Genomic DNA, 24,651 nt, shown 5'->3' with positions numbered 1-24,651 from the left:
GCTTTGGACTCCAAGGATTTGTATGTGCATCATGAAATAAGATTTGGACACTGCTGGTATCAAGCAGCTTCATATGTAAAAGGATGAAGATCATTGGCACAAGCAGCTTCATGTGGAAATTTACATGTCCTTATTCTGCGACCGAATGCACTGCGTAGCAAGTGCAGTCTTTCTGCCTTCCCTTGGAATTCTCAAAGTGCGCCACCACAGTAGGTTTAGTTTAAAATCATGCACTGGCCTAATATGTCTGATTTTAAAATATTTTAATGGAAATTTTCCTTTTTAAATCTCTTCCATTATTCTTTGCCAGCTCTCTGTACCACCCAGCAGCCTTTGATTACTTGCAAAACCGTGATACCACAGGAGTCCTCTAGTGTCTCACCAGAACAGCCATTCATTTTGAGATGAGCTCGGCCAGCCACCTGTTTGAAGGCCATGGTGACTAAGTATAATCCCATCCTTGTCCAATATCCACATCCAACATTTTACTGTGTGAATCACTTGACTGGAAATCCTGATAATTTTCTCCCCTCTAGGATTCTTACAATTCTCAATTGTAAAAACACATGAAAAAAGCCGGTTAATATTTCAAAACTATTCACCTCAAGGCGGGACTAATTACTTGGAGAAAATCAAAAATCATGGATAATAATGGATCGAAGAGAAAAAGCCAAACAATCCTTTTCAACCATGCTGACTGATCCCCTTTTGGGTTGTTATTTCTCCCCCTTATTTCCAGAATTTATTTTAATTCTGATAATTGATATTCCTGGACCGATGCTTCAGACCTCATGGAGAGAACAAGGATATGAGGCCCATTCGTTTTGAGAATGTTGAAATAAAGCACATTCTTTCTGGATTGATATTTCGATAATGCTGGACACAGAATTTCCTTCTCCATATTGATTTAATATTTTACTGGCCTGTAACCAATACGTACTGAACTTAGCCCATTGTGTACTTGGGTCTCTTTCTCTTGTGGAATGAGCTGAAAGCTTTAAAAAGATACGATCATGGAATTGAATCGCAAGTTCTGGGTGGGAAACTGAGAGCAGCTGAAATCAGATCAGGCATCTTCACTACCCTGGAACACAATACAAAATTCAGGTACTTGGACAGCTATTAATTCTACATTCAACAGGTCTCAGAACTTGCCCTACATATTTCAAATATACTTTTTGTGGGTGAAGATATGGATATTTCATCAAACCCCGTCCTTAACTAGCTCTTAAAATGTGGTTAGATTTGTTGCTTCAGCGTTCACTACCAACCTGACGTGCAAATGACAGCACATTAATGCTGGTTTATGACAAAGTCGGATGCCAGGAGAATTTATGAATAACTAAATGTACTTATTCTTTTTTTTTTTCCTTGTAAAAATCATGTTCTGGAAGTGGTATATTTGTGTATTCGCTCGTTTCTCTTTTGTTATTTCTCCATTTTTGCAGTGTTCTGAGGTAAACACCATTGATGCTTGCACATTCTTTACATCTCAATCCACTTCTTACGGTTAACGCGTATTTTATCCGTGTGTAGGGCTACCTCCCTCTGGCAGCTGGCAGGATTTGAAGGATCACATGCGAGAAGCTGGTGATGTTTGCTATGCAGATGTTTTGGGGGAAGGTGCCGGAGTGGTGGAATTCCTCCGCAAAGAGGACATGGATTATGCAGTAAGGAAGCTCGACGACACAAAATTTCGCTCACATGAGGTTAGTTTGTATTGAAGTTCAAGTGTGCTTTAGAAATGTTTACCACGTTAACTTGTTATAACGATGCTGCTTCCTGACAACTCTGCTGATAAGTATAGCAACCAGTATGAATCTTGGGTCCAACAGATCCTAATGAATGAGATTTGATCCATGATCTTCATTGATTTAAGTGCCACCCATGTTTCGCTTGTTGGATTACGGAAATTTACCCTTATAGAACTCACAAAATCACCACCCAAAGTTGGGGGGGGGGGGGGGGGGTATAGAATAAAATTCACTCACGGAAATGTAAATTAACAAAAACAAATTATTAGTTTTCAACTCGCATTTCTTGACGCATGTACAGATAGCATGGCTTTGTATTATTGAAAATTGCAATTAGAAATCAAATTGCGTCATTGCTTCTGATTTGGCAATGGATAGTCGAGCCAGCAGGGACAAGTTTTATTGTTGGCTTTTCAAACCCAAATATGGATGAATGCTAAGATTACAATAGGAGACTTATTTTGTTTGTAAAACACCATTATGGTCTAATTTGACCAATATTTGTTTTGAATGAAGCACTATATTAGCTATGGACCTTAAGGGTCAGCAATGGGAACATTATCAATGTAGTCTGGAAAAGTACAGAGACATTCAACATTGATTCTCTTAAAATATTGTTTATTGAGTTTGCATGAGAAACCAAGTATTTTAGGAGCTTTTGAGACTGGGTATACCGCATCTAGATGTGCCATATAATATCAATTTAATGAGAGAGCAGCATCAGTGGTGAAAGCTAAAAGTGATGGCTTCCATCTGAGTGATATTAAACCAGAAAAACCTGTTTTCATCCATGACTACACATCAGGCGAGCAAATTGACAATGCAAAAGTAGTATTGCAGTTGTGTGTAATTGGATATTAAAGGGAAATTAGTCTCTTGTCCGAGGATGGTGCTGTAGATAAGAGCAGGAGATGCTGTGGAAATTTTGGGAGATCTCAAGGATAGTGATGCAGATGAGATGTTTTGAAGTTGAAGTAGCCAGTAATGGAACAAAACTTGGAACACTACTGTGTGGAAATAGATATTTGGCTTTTAATGTCAAGTTAAGCCAATTTCCTCTACCTGCACATAATCCATCTATCTAAACTGGCAAAGGGTTCCAGAAGCTGGATATTAAAGAGAAACTGAAGGTGCTAATATAAGATTTTGATTGGGTTGGGTAGTTGATATGTCCATTAATGAAATTTTTCATGGGGATGGGGGAAGAACCAATGAACGTTCAATCAAAATCTGTTTGTGACAAAACCATTTGATTTTGGGGAAGCAGAGATACATGGAAGTTTTAAGACTATGTTTGAGATGAGGCTGGAGACATCAGAGAGACACGGGATTCAAGAGGCTTAGGACACAGTGGGTCAATGAGAAAATGGGAAAAAAGCTTGGCGTTATCCCAATCTTCCAGGATGTTGCTAGAGAAAAGCAAGCGTGCTGGGTCACCCAAAGCAGATCTGGTGATTGTGGATTTATTATTTAAAGTGCTGACCATACAGCTTCTCGTGCTTACTCCCCCATCTAAAGATCATGCTACACATTCCTGCATTAACCCCAATATACGGAAATATATTGCTCTTTGTATTCAATATTCTACTATCCTAGGTTAGAGAATTTTGATGATTTCCTGCCTTCTGGGCGAATAAATTTATTTATATCTCTGTTGTGATTGACCCCCCCCCCCCCCCCCATTTTGAAACTGAGCCCTGGTTTTAGGGCTTCCGTGTATTTTGTGTGGTTTCAATTAGATGATTTCTTATTCTTCTAAACCCTAGAAATTATAAGCCCAGTCTGCTTAAACTCTGACAGGGTAATGGGCCAGTCCAGGAATCAATGTGGTGAATGATTACAGCATTCCTTATATCAAAACTATGCCTTTCCTCAAATATGGAGACAGAGCCTGTACATAATATTCCAAATGAGATGTCATCACATTTGGAACAAGAAGGCTCTAGAAATCCTCTTCCATGAAGTACTATTTGCCTTCCTGCTTGTGGTAGCTGAATGGTAACTTTCACTGATTTAAATATAAGGTCACTCGTGCCTATGGCCATCAATGACTTGCTTATTCTTTAAAAAGAATACTGACTTTTTTTCTACCAAAGCGTTTTTTCTGCACAATTGACCAGCCTATTAACCTATCGTAGCCACCTAACTTTGTATCAGCAACAAACCTGGACATATTACACATGAGATCCCCATATCCAAATAATTATTTAAGATTATGGGCAGTTAGATCCACAGTACAAATCTTGGTTTTGCCCCATTAGCCTCATAACCAGAAAATTGCCCATTTATTAATGCTATTTTCTTTTGGTTGTTCTCAATCCAGACCTTTTAATTGTTAATACTCTCTTATGCAGCACCTTGCCGAAGTTTTACTTAATGTTTAGAAACACCAGATTGTATCATCTTTTCCACTAATTGCAATCTAGACCTTTCTTACAATTATTACACGTCCCACTTTCCAATTTTGTTTCTCTTTTTAAAAAAAATAAAAAATTAGTTGGGTTTTTTTTGTATGTGGACCGTAGCCGGAATCCTAAATGTTTATATGACAAAGCATTATTCTTATCATTCAATCAAATGCAGCAAAGACCACTGGATAAAAGGCAGAGGCGGGGGATTACACAGTCTGATTCTAAATCCGCTGTCACTCTTTAGGTAGACTGAGAATCAAACCTGACACATTTTGTTCTGCTTGCCCAGTTAAACAATATAGGAGCTGGTCGAGTTTTCCTCTAATTATTGCGAACATATTTTTTCAGATATTAAATGTTTGCAATAATCATATACCCAGAAACAGATTAAGAACCATTCTGCCCCAATAGCTTGCCTCATTTCTAAATTCTCAAAATAGTGCAACAACGAGAACTCTTCCAATATCTATCTTTTGCCCATCTGGATCCTTTGAGATCCTGTTTTACTGCTGCTACGGAGATGGCTGTGGCTTGTAGTAGGAACTAGCTTAAAACAACCAATCTGTTTACCCCTTTTGGCTTGCAGTCAAAACATCATTCCTATAAACCATAGCACAGTTTAGGATTATCTACGATGCAGTAAATTCTTCCTGCCCAAAGAATTGTTTATTGTTGAACCACTGGTTATGAATTCTGCTGTTAATTATTTTCCAACCGAATCTTCTCTTGACTCTAATGCACATCATTTCTTTTCCAGGGAGAAACTGCTTATATTCGAGTTCGTGCTGACAAGCCCAGAAGTTCTAGTTATGAAAGATCAAGGTCAAGGTCCATTTCCAGAGGTCGTTATTCTCCCTATCAAAGCAGAAGCTCTCCTCGATATTCACCGAAACCCCAATATAGATGAGGACTTGGTAGTCAAAAATTTCTTTTTAATCCACATTCCATCACTGGCGGTTAGGTTTTATCTTCAGTTCTATATTTCATGCGATGCTTTGAATAAACTTTTTTCCTTTTTATCATTGACTTAATCTTTTCTGGCTTCAGCTAACTAAACACACTTCCCTTTTTTATTAAATAAATAAAGTAGCCAGGGACTGGTGTGTTTAATTTCTGAGCCTTTAATCCTCAAACACAGCTATTCAGATATAGTATTAACAATACCAAACAAACTGAAAATAACTTAACAGTAATTAACTTTAATTATGTTGAAAGTTCATTTCAACACGGAATGAGCTGAATTCACGTTATGGAGGGTATTGGAGATGGTGTTGATGCTTGTCTGTTTAGAAGATGGTAGCACCACCCCCTGGCCAGTTGATGCGAGTCTCCAAACTGGCATTTCAGTGATAGGAGCGGGCTAGCAAAAACCAATGTTGTCTTTTGGATGAGATTTTAAATTATGACTTGCAAGTGTTCTTGAACATCTTCATAACACTTTCAATGAAGTTTATCTGCAGTTCTGGGGATGACTCATCAAAACTGGGCCACAGCATCTTTCAATTCACCCTGGAACACTACTTTTTTGGATCTCAAAAATAGACTAGCTAGTTTAGCAGTGTGATAGTCCTTCAGTATCATGCAAGTGTTAGTCTAGATCGGGGGCCTCCAAACTTTTCAGTATGAGGGCCACATATATTTGGCACATTTTTGCAGGCCGTAGGAAAAAAGAAAGAAATATCACACATACACGTAGAAATGCACACGTGAACTCCCACATACCGAAACAGACACATAGACCCACAGACAGACGGGCTCTCTCACTCTCTATCCCTCTCACACACATGCACCGTGATCACCCCTCAGGCATATTAACAAAGACCCACGCACACATATTGCTCACCCATCGGGCACATACACACACAGCCGGCTACCGATCCACCGATCTCCGCAAGGCTGGCGCGCGAGGGGGGGGGGGGGGGGGGGGGGGGATAACCCTGGCCGCACCAGCACGCGTTGACAGAGACCCTGTCAAACGGTCCAGGGCAGTGTGGCGCCCAGAGCGGACTGCTACACACCAACCCTGTCGCCAACTAGTTCACCCTCCGCCCCCTCGCTCCACTCCCCATCCCACACTACCACCCCGCACAACTTGCCTTTGCAACACAGGAGCAGTGGCCCGGTGGTGCAAAGGTAGAGGAGTTGCTGCTTCACAGCGCTAGAGACCCGGGTTCCATCCTGACTATGGGTGCTGTCTGTACGGAGTTTGTACCTGCGCGGGTTTTCTCCGGGTGCTCTAGTTTCCTCCCACACTCCACGTTTTCAGGTTAATTGAATTTGTCCCGAGTGTGTGTGGGATAGTGCTAGTGGGTACGGGCATCGCTTCAATGGGCCAAACGGCCTGTTTCCGCACTGTATCTCTAAAGCTGCGCTACCACAGAATGTGCTAAATAGCCCGCCGCACGGAATGTGTTAAGAGCTTTCTGCGGGCCGGATGTGATCATAGTTTGGAGACCCCTGTTCTAGATGCAGCTCTGGATTCCTACCCACAGCTTTCTGCCTCAGGCAAGAATGCTTTCAAGGTGCCAATGCTTTTCTGTTTTTGTCTTAGTTGACCCTATGTGGCATTTAACAAAATAAAATGTTGACACCAGAAACATGCATGAATAGATTAATATATGATGGCATTGCCCTTCAATATAAAGTTCAATTGAAAATGTTGTTGACTTGGTTCCTCAGTGGATCAGATATGGTCTCCCTGACGCAGTGTATTCTGTGATCTCAATATCTGTTCAAAAGCAGTCGGTCCATGTTTACCATTTGGAAGGTTGAAGAGCATCTCTCTCCTCTTTCCGTGGAAGTGGAATATTTCCTGAAATTAAAACGTGTTAAGTTATATTGTGCAAAATGCAATCTTATTAGACAGTGGAAAAAAAGTGGTCTGAATATTTAATGCTCAACATTTCATTTTCACTACTTCTAGGCACTTAGCAGATAAGGATACTTGTTAAATCGTTTAAAAACTGATCAGCTGCTCAGTTATGTTCCTTGGGCCCTGTGGCTTTCCTGTTGTGAATGGGGATAAATCTCAGCCATGAAAAATGTGCTTTCCACTTGATGAACAAGCTGCTCTGATTTTAGTGTTACAATCCAATCTGGAGAAATGGACAATGGCCAATCCTTGACTGATTTTGACTTCATGGCACAGAACCACACCAGAGATCTGCTCATAGCATTCATATTTCTTGTGAATCTATGAAAGACTAGACCACCTCAATGACATTGCAATTTTGCTCACCTGAGCCCAGCTATTCTACAACACCCTATCATGGTTTCAATATTAAGAATCCGTGAATCTTGCAGATAAATCCCTGCATGTTAAAAGGTGACAAATTCTTATTATCAACTTGTATTAACATTAGTTTGTCAATGGAAATAATCACAGAATACAGGCCCTTTGGTCCAGTATCTCCATGCTGACCATTAGTAGCCAAACCTACAAATCGCATTTATTAGTATCTGGTCTGTAGCCTACTGTGACTTGGAAATGTATGTGTTCATCCAGATGCTTAAATGTAGTGCCGTACTATCACCAAGTGCCTGAGTGCCAGTTTGCAATTTCTTTTCTGGATGAAAAATTATTCCTTGACTCTCCTCTAAGCATCTTAATCATCTTAAATCATTGATCGCTTATCTTAGACCCCTCTACAATGGAAAACAAATCTACAATCTATCCTATGAATACCTCTCATTATTTTCTATATCTCATCATTTTCCCCCTCATCTCAGGGGAAACAAAACCAAGTTGTACAGTCTCTCATAACAGGTGCGTTCCAAGCAACATCCTAGCTCTAAGCATTATCAGCTACTTCAAGATCTTCCATCACCAGGTTAGAAGTGGGGATACTCTGATGATTACACAAACTGTGCCTTGTCAAATGTAGGCTACAGGTAACAAAACTGCAAGTGTGGATGTTATCAAAAATAATTAAGCAGTGCTTGTGTTTCCATTTATCTTTGGAAATAAGATCAGGAAGATGTCAAGTATATTAGTTAAAATGGGTGACAACTGGAGAAACAAAACGGAATTTAGAAACCTCTGAACTTTTTAAACAATTTAAAAATGTTGCGCTTATAAGTTGCATAATCTTGGGTTGAAGGAAAGTAAAAATAGCCACGACTCCCATCTCAACTTCTATATCTTAATTTTTTCCAAGTACCGGTACCTATATGTGAATACTTAAAGTCAGAATCACATTTTGTCTGGTATATATTCTACAAAATCTTTTGAATCTAAGAAAGCAAACAGAAGCTGTAGCCAATGACACTAAATCCTGCAACAGGTACGATTCAGTAGTAAATATTTTTAATCATTGAGCATATGGGCTAAACGTCAAATTTATAATTAGGAAACATGCTGAAAATCTAGCTAAACGTTCAGTAAGGATGACTACCAAAGTAGTACCAATATGGCAATGTTTACCTGGAGGTGCCACAAAGTATTCCTCTTCAATGTGCCTTGCATTGCTCAAGATCGCCTCGGTACAGTAACCATCCATAACCTCATCTGCACGCAAATACAAAGGCCTGTGTGGGTGTAAATAGAGCAATGTTTTTGTAATATAACATCTAGTACCTGTCTTTGTAGCTCTTTTTTTTGTTTAGAGATACAAAGCCAACCTTTGGCCATCCCACTCAGCGCCGACCAGTGATCCTTGTGCATTAACACTACCCTACACACACGCGGGACAATTTACAATTATACCAAGCCAATTAACCTACAAACCTGTATGTCGAGTGTGGCAGGAAACTGGAGATACCAGAGAAAACCTACAAATGTCACAAGGAGAACTTTACAAACTACAGACAGTACCCGTAGTCAGAATCGAACCCGAGTCTCTGGTGCTGTAAAGCAGCAGTTGTACCACTGCTGCCTCATGTTGGCTCAGCTTCCATATACCGCAAGTTAAGAACAGTAAGGTCATTAACAAATACTCAATGTGTTGACCTTATAAATTAGGTTTTGACTGGGAAGTATTGCCAACGTTAACATGCCTACATTTGTACATTAACACGTTGCATTCATAACCACAAAATGTACCGTGGGAGGAACGAACAAAAAGTCAAATGTCTTAGGTACTGAAGCTGTTGGGACAGTAGTGAAGCAACCACTGATGATTTCAAGAATAATTAACAATTTGCCCTTAGACTGCAAGTCAAGATCAGAGGGCATTAAATCATTAGTAGACAGCAAGAAAAGACAGCTCAGGTAGAGACATTTCAGGGTAGGGTTATCTCTATGAAGACCTGTATACATTGACCATTGCAAAATATCCTCCAGTAGGTAACAAAGTGATTTTACAGTAGTGGTAGGTAGTAGTTACACAGTCCTTGAGCCTGCACCACCGTTAGCTTCATGACTGATCTGATTCTAGCTCCCTGTATCTGCTGGTTTCCCATTATCTTCCATTTCCCAATACTCCAAAAATCTGTTTGAATACATTTCATGACTCAATTTCCTCAGCTCTTTGGGGTTGAGAATTTCAAAGATGCACGATCCTCGCTGAAAAAGTTCCTCCTAAATTGGTGGCCTCTAAAATTGGTAACCTAATCTAAATCCCTATGACGATATAACAATGTCAGTGTCCAACAGATGAAAGATTAACTGTTTCTCTCTCCACAGATCATAATTATATTCAAACTTTATTAGCCAAGTATGTTTTGCAACATACGAGGAATTTGATTTGCCATACAGTCGTACCATTAAAAAGATTAGAACATAGAACAGTACAGACAGACACAAAATGCTGGAGTGACTCAGGACAGGCAGCATCTCTGGAGATAAGGAATGGGTGACGTCTCGTGTCGAGACCCTTCTTGGCACAGGCCCTTCGTCCCACAACGCCCGTGACAAACATGAGGCCGAACAATTCTTATCTGCCTGCACACAATCCATATCCCTGCATATTCATGTGTCCATCCTTAAGTCTCATAAATTCTAATGTCATATCTGGCTCCACCACCAACCAGTTCCAGCATGTTCCAGGCACTCACCACTCTGTGTAGTGTTAAAAACCTGTCCTGCACATTTCCTTGAAACTTTGCCTTTCTCAACTTAAAGCTATGCCCTCTAGTATTAGATATTTCCGTCCTGGGGATGTCTGGCCTGTCTATGTTATTCACTTTATCCTGTATCTGTATGCTGTGGACAACTTGATTGTAATCATGAAGAGTCTTTTCGCTGACTGGATAGCACACAACAAAAAAAAGCTTTTAACTCTACCTTGGTACGTGGGACAATAATGAAATTAACTAAATTACCGATCCTCCAGCACTGAATCCATAGGCTCCACACCATCTGTGTCAACACCATGCAGCTGGTTGGCAAACTGTATGGCACTTGCCAGCCTTTGCACACCCTCCTGGTTCTGAAAATCTACAAGTGCCAGGCGTTCTAGATGGTCAATCATCTCCATAGATACCTGCAGATTTTTCATGTAAAGATATACAACTCATTAGCACATCACATTTTTTTTAAGATACGGCATGAAAAAATGTCCTTCAGCCCACTGAGTTCATGGCAACCATAAATCACCCATTCACACTAGATCTATGTTAGATAAACTTTTGCATCCACTCCCTGCACACGAGAGACAATTTACAAAGGCCAATTAAATCTACAAACCCGCAGTTTGGGGATGTGTGAGGAAATCGAAGCGCCCGGAGGAAACCCACGCGGTCACAGGGAGAATGTACAAACTCTACACTGGCAGTACCCGAGGTCAGGATCGAACACGAGTCTGTGAGGCAGCAAGCAGTTCTACTGTGCCAAAGATCTGATACTCTACTGACTGAGCTATCCAACTCCCAACCTGGTAGCGCATTGAGAACTAATAATAATAATAATAATACATTTTATTTATGGGCGCCTTTCAAGAGTCTCAAGGACACCTTACAAAAATTTAGCAAGTAGAGGAAAAACATGTAAGCGGAATGAAATAAATAGTAGAGACATGACTAGTACACAAATCAAAGACAGAATTCAATTCAAAACACAATATGAGGGAATTCAAGCACAGATGAATAGGGAGGGTGACGTGGGGCTAAGGGTAGGCAGAGGTAAAGAGATGGGTCTTGAGGCAGGACTGGAAGATGGTGAGGGACACGGAATTGCGGATCAGTTGGGGGAGGGAGTTCCAGAGCCTGGGAGCTGCCCCGGAGAAGGCTCTGTCCCCAAAACTGCGGAGGTTGGATTTGTGGGTGGAGAGGAGACCGGCTGATGTGGATCTGAGGGACCGTGAAGGTTGGTAGGGGGAGAGGAGGTCAGTGAGATATGGGGGGGCCAGATGGTGGAGGGCTTTGTAGGTGAGGACCAGGATTTTGTAGGTGATCCGGTGGGAGATGGGAAGCCAGTGAAGTTGTTTGAGGACTGGAGTGATGTGATGCCAGGATTTGCTGTGGGTGATGAGTCGGGCGGCTGCGTTCTGGACCAGTTGGAGTCGGTTGATGTAGGTGGAGCTGATGCCAAGGAGAAGTGAGTTGCAGTAGTCCAGTCGGGAGGAGATGAAGGCATGGATGAGTCTTTTAGCAGCGGGAGGTGTGAGAGAGGGTCTGATTTTGGCGATGTTGCGGAGGTGAAAGAAGGAGGTTTTAATGACATGGCGGATGTGAGGCTCAAGGGAGAGGGTGGAATCAAAGATCATGCCAAGGTTGCGGGCCTGGGGAGATGGGGAGACAGTGGTGCCGTCGATGGTGAGAGTGGGGTTATTGATTTTGCTGAGTGTGGATTTGGAGCCTATGAGGAGAGAACTGACCCTATTTGATCATTGGTATGTATTGAGGTGGCACAGTGCAGGTAGAGTGTGCCTGGTCCCAAACTCGTACAGCACAGAAACAGGCCCTTCAGCCCGCCATGTCCATGCAACCCTTTCGCCATTAGTGTACATATGTACTGCTGCTGTGAAAGTTACTGAATGCAGCAGCAACTGGTTCAATCGTCAGGTGTCTTCCATCCCCTCCTGTGCAAGTGGCCTTCATGTGCTGGTCTGGACAGGCAACATCAACAGGTTGACAGTGGAGACCGTATACAAGGCAGTGATTTAGCTTAGTTTAGAAATACTGCACGGCCCGGCTTGTCCACGCTGACCATCAGCCGTTCACATTAGTTCTATGCTATCCCAATTTCTCATCCTCTTGGGGCAATTTACAGAGGCCAATTCGCCTACAAACTTGCACGTCTTTGGGACAGCAAACCAGGTCAGGAGCGAGCCTGGATCTCTGGCGCTGTGAGGCAGCAGCTCCACCAGCTGCGCCACTGTGGGATCAACAATGGATTCAGTTCCATCCTCATCAACAAGGACCTGATGGTAGCAATCCTGTCCCTGCCACAGAAATGCAGCAATGGGTTCTACCCCTTGAAATTCCTGCCCTCCGCTGCACAGAGCTGCCTATTCTGCAGCTGAGCCAAGACTAAGAGGTGTCAGTTATTGTCAAATCCAACTGGTCAATTCAGTTGTTTGCTTACCTCTGGAGACTGGCTGTATTCAACGGGCTTCCAGGTTGGACTCTGGGGCACCTGCAATGATTAAGAGTACAGATCTAAATAGCAGAACATCAGTTGCAAAGGTACAGAACAGATCAGAGCTGGCATCGATGACCAAGGAGCCCACAATGGTCCACTGTTGGCTTTGGAGGAGGTGATATAGGGATACAAAAAGTGAAACAAGCAGGAAGACCAGGGTTGGGGGGAGACGGAGAGAGGGAATACAATGGTTAATTGAAATTAGAGAAATCATTATTCATACCGTGTAGGAAGGAACTGCAGATACTGGTTTAAATCGAAAGACACAAAATACTGGAGTAACTCCGCGGGACAGGCAGCATCTCTGGAGAGAAGGAATGGGTGAAGAAGGGTCTCGACCCGAAACATCACCCATTCCTTCTCTCCAGAGATGATGCCCGTCCCGCTGAGTTATTCCAGCAAGTTTTTTCTTGCTTCCAGTTCCTTCCCCTACAATCAATCTGAAGAAGGGTCCCGACTTGAAACGTCACCCATCCATTTTCTTCAAACCCGTGGAGTTACTCCAGCATTTTGTGTCTATCTTTTGGTATAAACCAACATCTGCAGTTAATTTTTATTACATTTACATGAAACACCAATGGAGTTAATGAAATGGGCCCACAAGTGCATTTTCAATCCTGCTATTGAGTATTTTGTGGATTGGATGAGGTGCAACACAGTGTTCCAGGAACAGTTGAGAAAACGACAAGACAAACCTTGGACACTAAGACTAGAGAGACACAAGGCAATGCAGATGCTGGCACCTTGAGTAAAACACAAAGTGCTGGAGTAACTCAGCAGGTTAGATAACATCTGTGGAGGGAACGACCTGCCAAGTTCCTCCAGCATTTGTGTTTTGCAGCATCTGCAGTTTCTTGTGAGATCCAATCTCAGTGCAGACTGGCCTCAAGTGAGGCTGTGTAATTATCCCAGTGCATTCCCAATCGTCCCAGCCACAATGCTCCATTTCACCTCCACAAAGCATCTTGCTGGACAGGAACCCGTCTGCAGGACCATTGAGTGAATGTTCAACCTACGTTGCCTCCAGTCTACAACCACGTTTGTCTCAGCCCCAGTAACGTTCACTGTAGCATACTGAAGACATGTGTCAGCGCATCTCCAGAGGTCAAGTTCGAAAGACATTGATGGCTCATTCACCAAACCATCTGAGAGAAATGGCTTTGACGATCTGCTTGCATACAATCCATATCCCACATTTTCCGTATATCCATGTATCCATCCATAAGTCTCTTAAATGCTACTGTCATATCTAGCTCCACCACCAACTCTGGCAGCATGTTCCAAGCACTCGCCATTCTCTGTAAAAAAACTTGTCCGGCACATTTCCTTTAAACTTTGCCCCTCTCAACTTCATTGCTCCAGCTCAGACTTTGCCAACGGCGGAAAAAAGTATTTGAAGACCAAGAAGCCAAAGCTAGAACAGGCCTCATGATGTACTACATGATCTCTTCCATATTCTTCTGAAAAGGGTAATCAATAGTAGGCACCTCAAAACACTGGCAAGGCTACACCAATGCTTTCCCCGCAATATTTTCCAAATCTACTGGCAGGATAAGCTAACCGATATCAGAATCTCTCCCAAATTTATACAGCATTCAGACTTACATAACTCAGCCAGTTTTGATTGTGTTGGATATATTGAACGTACCCAATGTCTGAAGCACAAAGCAGTTCTTCTACTATGAGCTCTATCAATGGGAAGAGATCACTAGCCAAAAGAATGATTCAAGGGTGTACTCAAAGCCTCTTTAGAGAATGTCAACATCCTTGTGGACTCCTGGGTTTCTCAGGCCCATCCCCGTTCAAAGTGGCAAAGGGGTATTTGTGGTGGTATTGGAAACCCAGTTGCCATTGATTGAAGCCATGCATGACCAGATAAATTAGCCAGTAGCGGGGTCAGTGGTCCCACACTGGTCTCACCAGACCCTGGAGGCGGCCCATGGAGGTGACACCAAAGTGACCCCCGAGTCCGGGAGAGGAGGTGTGTGTGTGTAAAGATGTTATATTTGGGTGTGTGTGACGGCCCCATCTCTACCTTACTCCGCCTCCGTCCAGACACCGACCTCTCCGCCTCCTCGCTGCCCGGCGACCGCGCTCCAACAGCGGCCCGGCGACTCGCCGCTCCGAGAGGCCTGAACCAGGCCGAGGGCGGCACCGAGCGGCCGAGGGCCCACATCCCCGGCTCCCAGAGAGGACAGGCCCGGGCTCCGGCACCGAGAGAGGGTGGGAGGGCAGGCCCGGAGATCGGCACCGCCCCCGGGGAGGGACCGCGCTGAACCCGGGGCCTCCGCCGCTCAAAGCCCGCAGCCCCGGGGACGGTTTCCAGTTACTCAGTGACCACCAGACTGCATCAAATAACCCCCACATACTCTAGTCTCTAGCCAGTGCTCTGGGTTAATAATCCCGCAGATTTTAACCTATTATCAACAGATTTGTCCAATAATCCCACAAACCACACCAGCAAACTGGATCAATAATCCCACCTGCCTTCACTTATAATCATCTGACTGGATCAGTAACCCCAGAGACTTTTACCTACAGCCAAAAGACTGGATCAATAACTCTGCAGACCTAATTTAGACTCAGACCCTAATCTATAACCTAATCTATAATAAAAGACTCAGATCAATAATCCCACTGACCCTAATCTGCAACTACCATAGAGTCACAGAGTGATTCAGTGTGGAAACAGACCCGTTGCCCACATGTTCCAGCTGCACTAGTCCCACCTGCCTGTGCTTGGTCCATATCCATGTACCTGTCTGTTTCTTAAACCAGGCCGGATCAATAACAACCTCAGACCCTAATCTATAACCAGCTGTGGATCAATAACCCTTCTGACCCTAATCTATAACTACCACCAGATCAGTATCCACTCAGACCCTACTCTATAACCAATAGATAGGAATCAATAATCCCACAGCCCCTAACCTACAACTACCAGACTAGATCAATAACCTCAGACCCTAATCTATAATCAGCAGAATGGATCAATAACCCCACAGATCCTAGCAGAGCAGACCCATACCTAAGCTACGCAATAAATGGCAGGGCCCTGGGGTACAAATAGTTCACTGAAAGTGGCAGCGCCTTCATTGGTCATGGCTGTGAATACAAACGTGTTATCACGTTACAACTGTATGTGATGTTGGTGAGACTACACGTGGAGAATGTATTCATGCAGTTCTGGTCTCCAAGCTGTAGGAAGGATGTCAATGAGATGGAAAGGGTTCAGAAAGCATTCACAGGATGCTGCTGGGTTTGCAGGACTTGACATAAGAATTGGTGCTTTTATCCCTGTGGTGCAGTGGACTGATAGGGTGAATTAATAGAGGTTTATAGGATCACGTTGGGGCATAGGTAAGGTGAGGAAAAAGATTTAAAAGTAAAGTTTTCACACAAAGGCTGGTGGATACGTGGAACAAGCTGTAAAAGGTTGTGGAATTTTTCTGTGACTTGCCACACGTGTTAATAAAGTATAATTCGATCAGTCAATCAATCAAGTGGCGGTGAAGGCATTTGGCACACTGGCCTTCACCAGTCAGGGCATTGAGTATAGGAATTAGGACATTATATTGCAGTTGTACAAGATGTTGGCACACTTGGAGTATTGTATATAGTTTTAGTTACCCTGCTGTAGGAAAGAGGTCATTAAACTGGAAAGAGTCCAAAGAGGATTTAGGAGAATGTTACCCGGATTTGAGAGCTTGCGATATAGGGAGGGTTTGGACAGGCTACAACTTTATTCCTTGAAGTGGAAGAGTCTGAGGAGCGGTATAAAGGTGATTAAGATCAGGGGCATAGATATGGTTTATGCATGCAGTCTTTTTCTCAGGGAAAGGAATCAGAAATGAGAGGGTGTCGGTTTAAGGTGAGAGGAGAAATTTTAAAAGAAACCTAGGGGCAACTTCACACAGAGGGAATGAACTGCCAGAGAAACTGGTTGAGGTAGGTACAGTAACAGCATTAAAAAGATTTGGACATGAACAGGAACAACTTAGAAGTATTAGGGGGCAAATGGGACTAGCATGGACGAATTGGACCGAAGGGACTGTTTCTGTGCTGTATTATGCTCTGAATAATAACTCCACAAATCTGAGTTCCGATCAATAATTCTAGAGATTCTAATCATAGACTTTAATAAATATGCCAATCAATCTTCCCGTAGACCTGGGTAAATTGCATTCTGTGTTCCCATTGCCATGCACAGACGTACTGATCTGGCCAAGACTATCTTAGAATGGACACTTGAAAATCCGACCGAAAATTGTCAAATATGTTTTTAAAGCAGCCGGCGATAAATCCGGGAAAAAGTTAAAACTAACCTGAAAGAACTTTGCAGATAAACGGACGATTCACCTATTTTTGATGACATTACTAAAATATTTGAATATTTTTGGCCTTAGTCATTCTTGTCAGTCACTGGGAGCATTGCCGTTTGTTGCTCCTAGTCAGTTGAGTGAACAATTGAGTGATTTGTGAGGAAATACGGCCAGTGTCAGGCACAGATAGACACAAGGTGCTGGAGTAACTCAGCAGGTCAGGCAGCATCTCTGGAGAAAAAGGATGGGTGACATTTCAGATCGGTACCATTCTGCAGGCTGGAAGGATGGGTGACATTTTGGGTCAGGAGCTTTCTTCACACTGGGTCGGGATACTTTTCCAGAGAAGCTGCCTGACCCACTGAGTTACTCCAGCACTTTGTGTCTATCTTTGGTTCACAACAGCATCTGCAGTTCTTTGTTTCTACACTCAGTCAAGCACTTTGAGTGTGGGACTGGACGCACATGCAAATTGTAACAAGTAAAGATTTTCACAAACTAAATCCAATTCCAATTTTCAAAATGCTTTTAATACTCATTTCCCTAGGTTCAATTTATGAAAGGAATCCATTGCTGGAAAATGTCTGATGAAGCAGAATTTCATAAATTGTAACGGCTGATCGTGATACATGCTGGTGGAACGTATCCATACGTGGAAAGAGCAGCCCGTTGTTTGGTACGGCTGTTAATAACTTCATGAATCTAAACCAAAAGGATCAATAGCTTTCGGATGAAAATTCATAAATCAAACATTTGAAAATCAAGGAATTATTAATCTACAAAAGTGGATGGGATTGTATGCATTCTTTATACACAGGATGACAAGACCCGTGTTTTATCCCCCCCAAATCCTAATTGCAGTTGAGAAAGTCACAGTGGCCATTTTGAGAAACAGCTGCAGTCCTTCTGGTGAAAATAGTCCCAGTGCTGTCAGGTAGGGAACACTACGATGTATTCATTTATGAGGAAGGATTATTTATGCAAGTATAAGGGAGGTTTGGAGTTGGTAGTTTTACGATCTACTTGATCTCCATGTCTTTTTGGGTGTGTGGTTTTTGTTGCAAGCTCCATAAGCCTGTTCTTTATTGGTTCTTTATTGTCACATGCGACTGCATGGGTTTTCTCCGGTATCTCCCGTTTCCTCGCACGTTCCAAAGATTACAGGTTTGTAGGTTAATTGGTTTTGGTAAAATTGTGAATTGTCCCTGGTGTGTAGGATAGTGGTAGTGTGCGGAGATCGGTGCACGGCGCGGACTCGTTGGGCCGAAGGGCCTGTTTCCGCGATGTATCTCTGAAGTCTAAAGTAACTCAGCAGGTCAGGTGGCATCTCTGGAGTACAAGGCAAGGTGAAATTTCAGACACGATAATGGGTCAGCCCCCACTACATAACAACAACGGTTTGTGCAGTGAAGCCTGTAAAATTGAGGCAAGACAGCTAAAAAAGATTTAAGGGAATATATTAAAACTTTGTGTTACAAAAAAAAAACTCTTATACATGATGTAGTTAGTTGGAGCTCAATGCAGAAATCTACACATTACCATAGCAGATTCTTATTTTCAGCATCTGAGTTTCACATGAACCGTTAAAGATATATATCACTTCAATGTTAGAAAAAACTGTACAAGGGGATTGCAAATTCACCAACTTCAAGTCATGATCTCTTTGTAAGTGATTCGCAACTGCTATTCCAGAAAATTAATAATCAAACAATAATTAGAGCCTAACAGCATTGGATCAAATCCTGCCTCCTGCATCTCCTGTGATATCAGGCTGTACAAATGGATTTTTAAGTTCAGAGAAGGAATAATGGAGGCGGGAGTCCAGTGTCCTCGTCACATCATGATGATCCGGCACTTCCATGAGGCTTTTCTCTCCTGGCGCCCATGAACTCCAGCCCTTCAATCGGGATTTCCTTTTCTTTGATGGCTTTCTGCGATTAAAATAAAAACTTCTTAAACCTTTTAACCCATGGTTAATGTACCCGTAAATTAGTAAGAGGGTTTCTCCCACCACAAAACCATGCTGGCTATCCCTGATTAGTACCGGCCTTTCCAACTGTACATAAATAGATAGGATTTTCCCCAATAATTTCCCTACGACTGACATAGGACTCACTGGCCTTTAATTGCATGACTTATCCCTGCTGCCCTTTGTCAATGAAGGAATAACACCAACTATCCTCCAGCATTGGGCGGCACGGTGGCGCAGCGGTAGAGTTGCTGCCTTACAGCCTATAGGATCTATGCTTACAGCACCAGAGACCTGGGTTTGATCCTGACCATGGGTGCTTGGCTGTACGCAGTTTGTCCGTTCTCACCGTGACCGCGTGAGTTTTTTCCCACACTCGAAAGCAGTGGTTCTTAACCTGTGGGTCGTGACCCCCCCATGGGGGTCGTTTGGTGGTTTTCTGGGGGTCATGAAGGGGTCATAAATAACCAATTTGTTGAGCCCATTTTTAGGAACCTATCAAAGGTACATACCACATGCAGTATTTTGTTCAGATATGTGATTACGTATACGCACAAAAAACTGTGTGTGTTGTGAACCATGTCTGCCAAGAAGCGCATGCATAGTGAAGCATGTCTCAAGTTTGGCTTCACAAGCATTGTTCTATAATCCGTGGTCCAGTCGCAATGTGTTATCTGTGCCAAGGTTTTGAGCCACGAGAGCATGAAGCCCAGCAAACTGAAGATCCATTTGGAGTTTTGTCACAGCGACCTGGCGGGGAAGGGCGTGGACTATTTCAAACGAAAAGAAGCCGCACTCAAGGGTTCCCGCATCGATTCGACGGGTCACTGCTTCGTCAAAATGAAGCAGCGTTGGAGGCTTCATACCGCATTGCTTATCAAATCATACAGACTATAAAACCTCACACCATCGGTGAAGAGGTTATCAAGCCATGCCTTCTGGAAACAGCGTAGTTGGTGCTGGGGGAACAGCAGTCAAACAAGTTTAGGCAGATTTCCCTTTCGAATGACACAGTCAAAAGTCGAATCTCGGATATGAGTAATGATATTCTGCTGCAAGTAGCGAGCGCTGTGAAGAGCAGTCCAGTGTATTCACTGCAGCTGGACGAGTCAACAGATGTTGCTTCATGTTCCCAACTGCGAGTCTATGTTAGTTACCTCGATGGAGAAGCCAAGAAGGAGTACCTTTTCTCAGAGCCATTGGCCACTCCCACTCGGGGAGATGTGTTCAGAATGCTGGAAGCCTTCCTCATCAAACATGAGCTTGGCTGGAAACGACCTGTCAGGGTGTGTACGATGGGGCACCTTCCATGGTCGGATGCAGATTCAGCTTCGAAGCCTTTGTGAATGATGCCATTCCCCATGATTCCTTCACCCACTGCATGATACGTTGCCATGCTTTAGCGATGCAGACTCTCGCTCCTGGTCTTCGAGAAGTGTTTTCAGATGTGGTGAAGATTGTCAACCCCATTGGAGGGAGCTCAACAAACTCAAGAATCTTCAAAGCGATGTGTGAAGAAATGGGCACCGATTTCACTGATATTCCACACAGAGGTGCGCTGGCTTTTGCTTGGTAAATTTCTCAATCGTGTGATTCAACTTTGATAGGAAATAACGCTGTTCTTGGAGAGAGGGTGTACTGAGAAGCTTCATGAAAAGATGCAGGATGAACTGATGAGGTTTTGTGATGAAGTTTGCTTACTTGGCTGACTTCTTCGCCGAGGTGAATTCCTTGACCCTGTCACTTCAAGGAAACCTCCCAATGCTACACACGGCTCGAAACAAAGTGGCAGCGTTCAGGAAGAAGATTCACCGTTACCAGAGAAGAGTCCAAGACGGTGACACGACTATCTTCCCTGAGATGACAATTTCCCCTGAGATGCCAGACTGATGCCTCTTCCTGGATGCTATGCAGTTCAGATCCCTGAATGCCATTTTTCCGAAGACAGGAGACCAGTGGTTCTTTTCAACCCATCATTCTTGGTTCTAGAGGAGCACTGAATTAGTTTTGAAGCCATCGAACTTTCCAGGACTTTTTCTACCGGACTGCAGACGATTACCGCTCTCACTTCTAGCAATTATGAGCCATCGAACGTTACTTCCCCCGACCCTGATTTCCGACCTTTTTTCCGTTGAAGATGATGCCATCAGCAATACTGACGTGGCTGCGAAGGTTGAATTTACCAAATTCGTGAAGATGCGCAGCTCAAGAGTGACTTCATGGAACAAGAGCTCGCCACGTTTTGGCTGAAAGTGAACGACTGTCCTGTCCTTTCGAAGAGGACCCTGACCCAATTGGTCCAGTCCCCCTCAACCTATCGCTGTGAGGCTGGATTCTCAACCATGGTTACTCTGAAAACAAAGGCACGCAATAGGCTTGTGATCGACGCTGACATGAGGTGTGGCCTGTCGGACATTCATCCTCATTTTGATCGCCTGATGGCTGCGAAGCAATTTCAGCCATCCCATTGACTGAGTATTGGCAGACGTGTTATAATAAATCGTTTAAGGAGGAACTGCAGATGCTGGAAAATCGAAGGTAGACAAAAGTCCTGGAGAAACTCAGCGGGTGCAGCAGCATCTATGGAGCGAAGGAAATAGGCAAAGTTTCGGGCCAAAACCCTTCTTCAGTGCTCCTCTAGAATCTTTGGTGCTGACCAAGAATGTCTGATGGGGTTGTGGGGCTGAAAAGGTTAAGAACCACTGGTCTATAGGCTAATTGTCTTCGGTAAAATTGCACAACAAATTGCCATCAGGGAATCTGAACTGTTGGATTACCCCACCCTCTCCCTATCCCCATCCCTTCTGTCCCCCCACTCCTATCCCCACCCCCTCCTCATCCCTTCTGTCTACCCACTCCTATCCCCACCCCCTGCTGATCCTGTCTCCTACTCCTACCCTCCCCCCACTCCTCATCCCTTCTGCCCCTTCCCCTCCATTCTCTATCCACTCCCCCTCTCCATCCCACACACCCATGTACCCTCCCCACCCCTAGACTACCCCTTTTCCCCAACCACTCTCCCCTCCCCTCCAGCCCTCTTCCCAACCCTATCCCCTGTCTCCCGGCCTCACCTTCACGCACTCCTGGTACAGTTTGAAGAGCTCGCTGCACGGATCCGGGCTGCGCTCTCCCTTCAGAAACTTCTCTGCGAACCAGCGGTTGAAGCAGAGGTCGTAAACGCGCTTCAGCTCCAGGCACTCGTTGCCCACACTGTTCATGGCGGTGCCGCTCCCCTCCCCCACTCCCCTCCCCCGGGCGCTGCACAATAGCGTCATCGCCAGGCGACGCTCCGGGCCGCGGTGGGGTGGGGACGCCATGTTTGATGCTGGCAGTTGGGCTTGTGTGTGGCGCGCCATGTTTGATGCTGGCGGACTGGTTTATGCAGGGCGGGCCATGTTTGATGCTGGCAGTTGGGCCCTGTGCGCCATATTTGATGCTGTGTGGCGCGCCATGTTTGATGCTGGCAGTTGGGCCAGGCGTCCCTCCCTGCGGCACCGCCCGCTTCCTGCAGCGCCCCGCGAGGCCGCTCTCCAACACCTCGAGCGGCGACCCTCCCCCTTCCACCGACTGGGATGGACCAGATTCAATTCTAATTGGCATCGAATTAATGTTATATATGATAAAACACCAAAATAAAAAAAACACTAACAAAAAGCTACCGCCCGAACAGGGACTTGAACCCTGGACCCTCAGATTAAAAGTCTGATGCTCTACCGACTGAGCTATCCGGGCCCTGATTAAGAGGATGGTGATAGTTAATTTGGAGCATTCTGACCAACCTTTTGCAGCTAGTTTTTGATGTCAGGTTCCTTTGCCTCTTCAGATTCTGATTTCCTGCTGAGTTCTTCCAGCAATCTATATTTTTTGTTTTATAATAACTGCGCAATTATTTCTACTGTAGACATTACACTCTTACATAATTGCATCATCTCTGCATTTTGAAATGATGTTCTTCAAATGCATCATTGCAATGTTGCACAACTATTTTTAGTCATCATCATCATCATCATGCATGCAAGCAAAGATTGAATTCAAACCGATCTCAGGCTTAACTTGCAATTCTTGACACATGCATTTGTTAATTGGGATTTTGTACTTTTACAAAAAATAAAATTTCACATTGAACAATTTCATGACAATCTTTTGTGTGTCACTTTCCCTGAGTGGTGTATATTGTTATGCAGTTTTATTCATCTTAAAGCACCATGGCTTATAATGAGGCATTTCAGTGGTAAGGGAAATAGATTCATCTGCTTTGCAATTGCTAAACAGGTCTGCAGGAAAATGCATTTATTGACTTGATAAAAGTGAAATTATATAAATGGAGTAAAGTTGCAGAAAAATGTCTGTAGTGCGTCAAGTCAGAATTGAGGTGCTGTTGCTGGAGTTTGTGTTGAACTTCAAGACAGACACAAAAAGCTGGAGTAACTCAGCGAGACATGCAGCATCTCTAGAGAGAAGGAATGGGTGACGTTTTGAATCAGCATCTGCAGGTCCTTCCTACACATTCAATGGAACATATAACTGGACAAAGACAAAGGGGTCACTGCCCCAGGCTTCAAGACCTCACAGTGAATTGAACAATTTTAAAGGATGTTGAACAGTAAAGCACAGCATCATAAGATCATAAGTGATAGGAGCAGATTAGGCCATTCGGCCCATCAAGTCTACACCTCAACAGGCCATTTGATGCTGGCGGCTTGGTTTGTGCAGGGCGGGCCATGTTGAGGCCAATGTCAGGGGAAAATATGATGCCAAGTTAAACTGATCTCCTCTGTCTGCACGTGATCCATTTCCCTCCATTCCCAGTATATTCATGTGCCTATCTAAAAGCGGTGACGCAGCAGTAGAGTTACTGCCTTACAGCGCCAGAGACCGGGGTTCGATCCTGGCTACGGGTGCTGTCTGAATGGAGTTTGTACGTTCTCCCTGTGACCTTGTGAGTTTTCTCTGGGGTAAATGTAAAATGTCCCTAGTGTGTAGGATAGTACTATTTGTATTGGGTGATCGTTTGTCAGAGCAGACTTGGTAGGCCGAAGGGCCTGTTTCCACACTATCGCTAAAGTCTAAAGTCACTTAAATGCCCCTATCATTACTGCCTCTATCACCAACCTGAACAGCACATACCCCGCCCTTCTCCTTTAATTGTTGACCCCCTAAACTTAAAGTTATGCCGTTGGTCTTTAGAGGAGATGCACAGGACAGAGTTGTGGGTGCTTGGAACATGCTGCCTTGGATGGTGGTGGAGACAGGTCTGATAGTGGCAATTAAGAGGCTTCTCGATAGGCACATGGATTTGTAGGGAATGGAGGGATGTGGATCATGTGCAGGCATTAGAGATTAGTTTAATCTGGAATCATGTTCGGCACGGCATTGTGTGCCCTTGCTGTACTGTTCTATGTTCTATTTTTTTACCTCCATGCTACAAAGTTCACAAAGAGTCACAAACTCACAGCACGGAAAGAGGCCCTTCGGCCCACTGGTTCCATGCTGACCATTAACGATCCAGTTACACTAATCTTACATTAGTCCCATTTCTTTTAGTCTCCCCGCATCCTCAACTGTCCACAGATTTTAACACAGACCAGGGGCAATTTACAGCGACCAATTAGCCAACCTGTTGGGATTTGGAAGGAAACTGGAGCACCCGGATAAAACCCCTAAAGTGACAGGG

At 43.9% G+C, this 24,651-nt stretch overlaps 3 protein-coding genes and 1 non-coding gene across 4 annotated transcripts in view; 1 reads left to right on the top strand and 3 right to left on the bottom strand.

Annotated features, from left to right (window-relative positions):
• Positions 1 to 5,184, top strand: part of LOC129709125 (serine/arginine-rich splicing factor 1B-like) — a 23,162-nt gene extending 17,978 nt beyond the window's left edge. Inside the window, exons 4-5 of the mRNA XM_055655249.1 lie at positions 1,537 to 1,709; positions 4,923 to 5,184. Of these exons, the coding sequence (XP_055511224.1) occupies positions 1,537 to 1,709; positions 4,923 to 5,072 (323 nt within the window). The 3' untranslated portion in view covers positions 5,073 to 5,184. The remainder of the gene's footprint in view (positions 1 to 1,536; positions 1,710 to 4,922) is intronic.
• A 160-nt stretch (positions 5,185 to 5,344) lies between these two features.
• Positions 5,345 to 15,018, bottom strand: gatc (glutamyl-tRNA amidotransferase subunit C). The gene is made up of 5 exons (XM_055655251.1): positions 14,722 to 15,018; positions 12,630 to 12,680; positions 10,427 to 10,587; positions 8,589 to 8,692; positions 5,345 to 6,977 (listed from the first exon to the last, which is right to left on the bottom strand). Exons 1-5 carry the CDS (start codon positions 14,860 to 14,862, stop codon positions 6,919 to 6,921), a joined length of 516 nt encoding a protein of 171 aa, XP_055511226.1. The 5' UTR covers positions 14,863 to 15,018; the 3' UTR covers positions 5,345 to 6,918.
• Positions 15,019 to 17,799: 2,781 nt separating this feature from the next.
• triap1 (TP53 regulated inhibitor of apoptosis 1) lies at positions 17,800 to 22,243 on the bottom strand. Its single transcript, XM_055655252.1, has 2 exons — positions 22,049 to 22,243; positions 17,800 to 18,939 (listed from the first exon to the last, which is right to left on the bottom strand). The coding sequence occupies exons 1-2, from the start codon at positions 22,193 to 22,195 to the stop codon at positions 18,847 to 18,849; spliced, it is 240 nt and encodes a 79-aa protein (XP_055511227.1). The 5' UTR covers positions 22,196 to 22,243; the 3' UTR covers positions 17,800 to 18,846.
• A 393-nt stretch (positions 22,244 to 22,636) lies between these two features.
• Positions 22,637 to 22,709, bottom strand: trnak-uuu (transfer RNA lysine (anticodon UUU)). The gene has a single exon. It is a non-coding gene; the product is annotated as a tRNA-Lys (tRNA).
• Between the last annotated feature and the right edge of the window lie 1,942 nt (positions 22,710 to 24,651).

This window comes from Leucoraja erinacea, chromosome 25, assembly GCF_028641065.1.
Source record: "Leucoraja erinacea ecotype New England chromosome 25, Leri_hhj_1, whole genome shotgun sequence".
NCBI lineage: Eukaryota > Metazoa > Chordata > Chondrichthyes > Rajiformes > Rajidae > Leucoraja > Leucoraja erinaceus.
This window is presented reverse-complemented; position numbering and strand designations above follow the sequence as displayed.

Bases quoted from the DNA above. Each gene is read 5' to 3' on its own strand.
- gatc (XM_055655251.1), bottom strand. From the start codon at position 14,862: ATGTGGGCCCTCGGCCGCTCGGTGCCGCCCTCGGCCTGGTTCAGGCCT. The intron at 8,693-10,426 runs GTAATTTAGTTA...ACACCCACACAG, and splicing joins GATTCAGTGCTGGAGGATCG to GCCTTTGTATTTGCGTGCAG. The intron at 6,978-8,588 runs GTAAACATTGCC...TTTTAATTTCAG, and splicing joins ATACTTTGTGGCACCTCCAG to GAAATATTCCACTTCCACGG.
- triap1 (XM_055655252.1), bottom strand. From the start codon at position 22,195: ATGAACAGTGTGGGCAACGAGTGCCTGGAGCTGAAGCGCGTTTACGAC. The intron at 18,940-22,048 runs GTGAGGCCGGGA...TTTTAATCGCAG, and splicing joins TGTACCAGGAGTGCGTGAAG to AAAGCCATCAAAGAAAAGGA.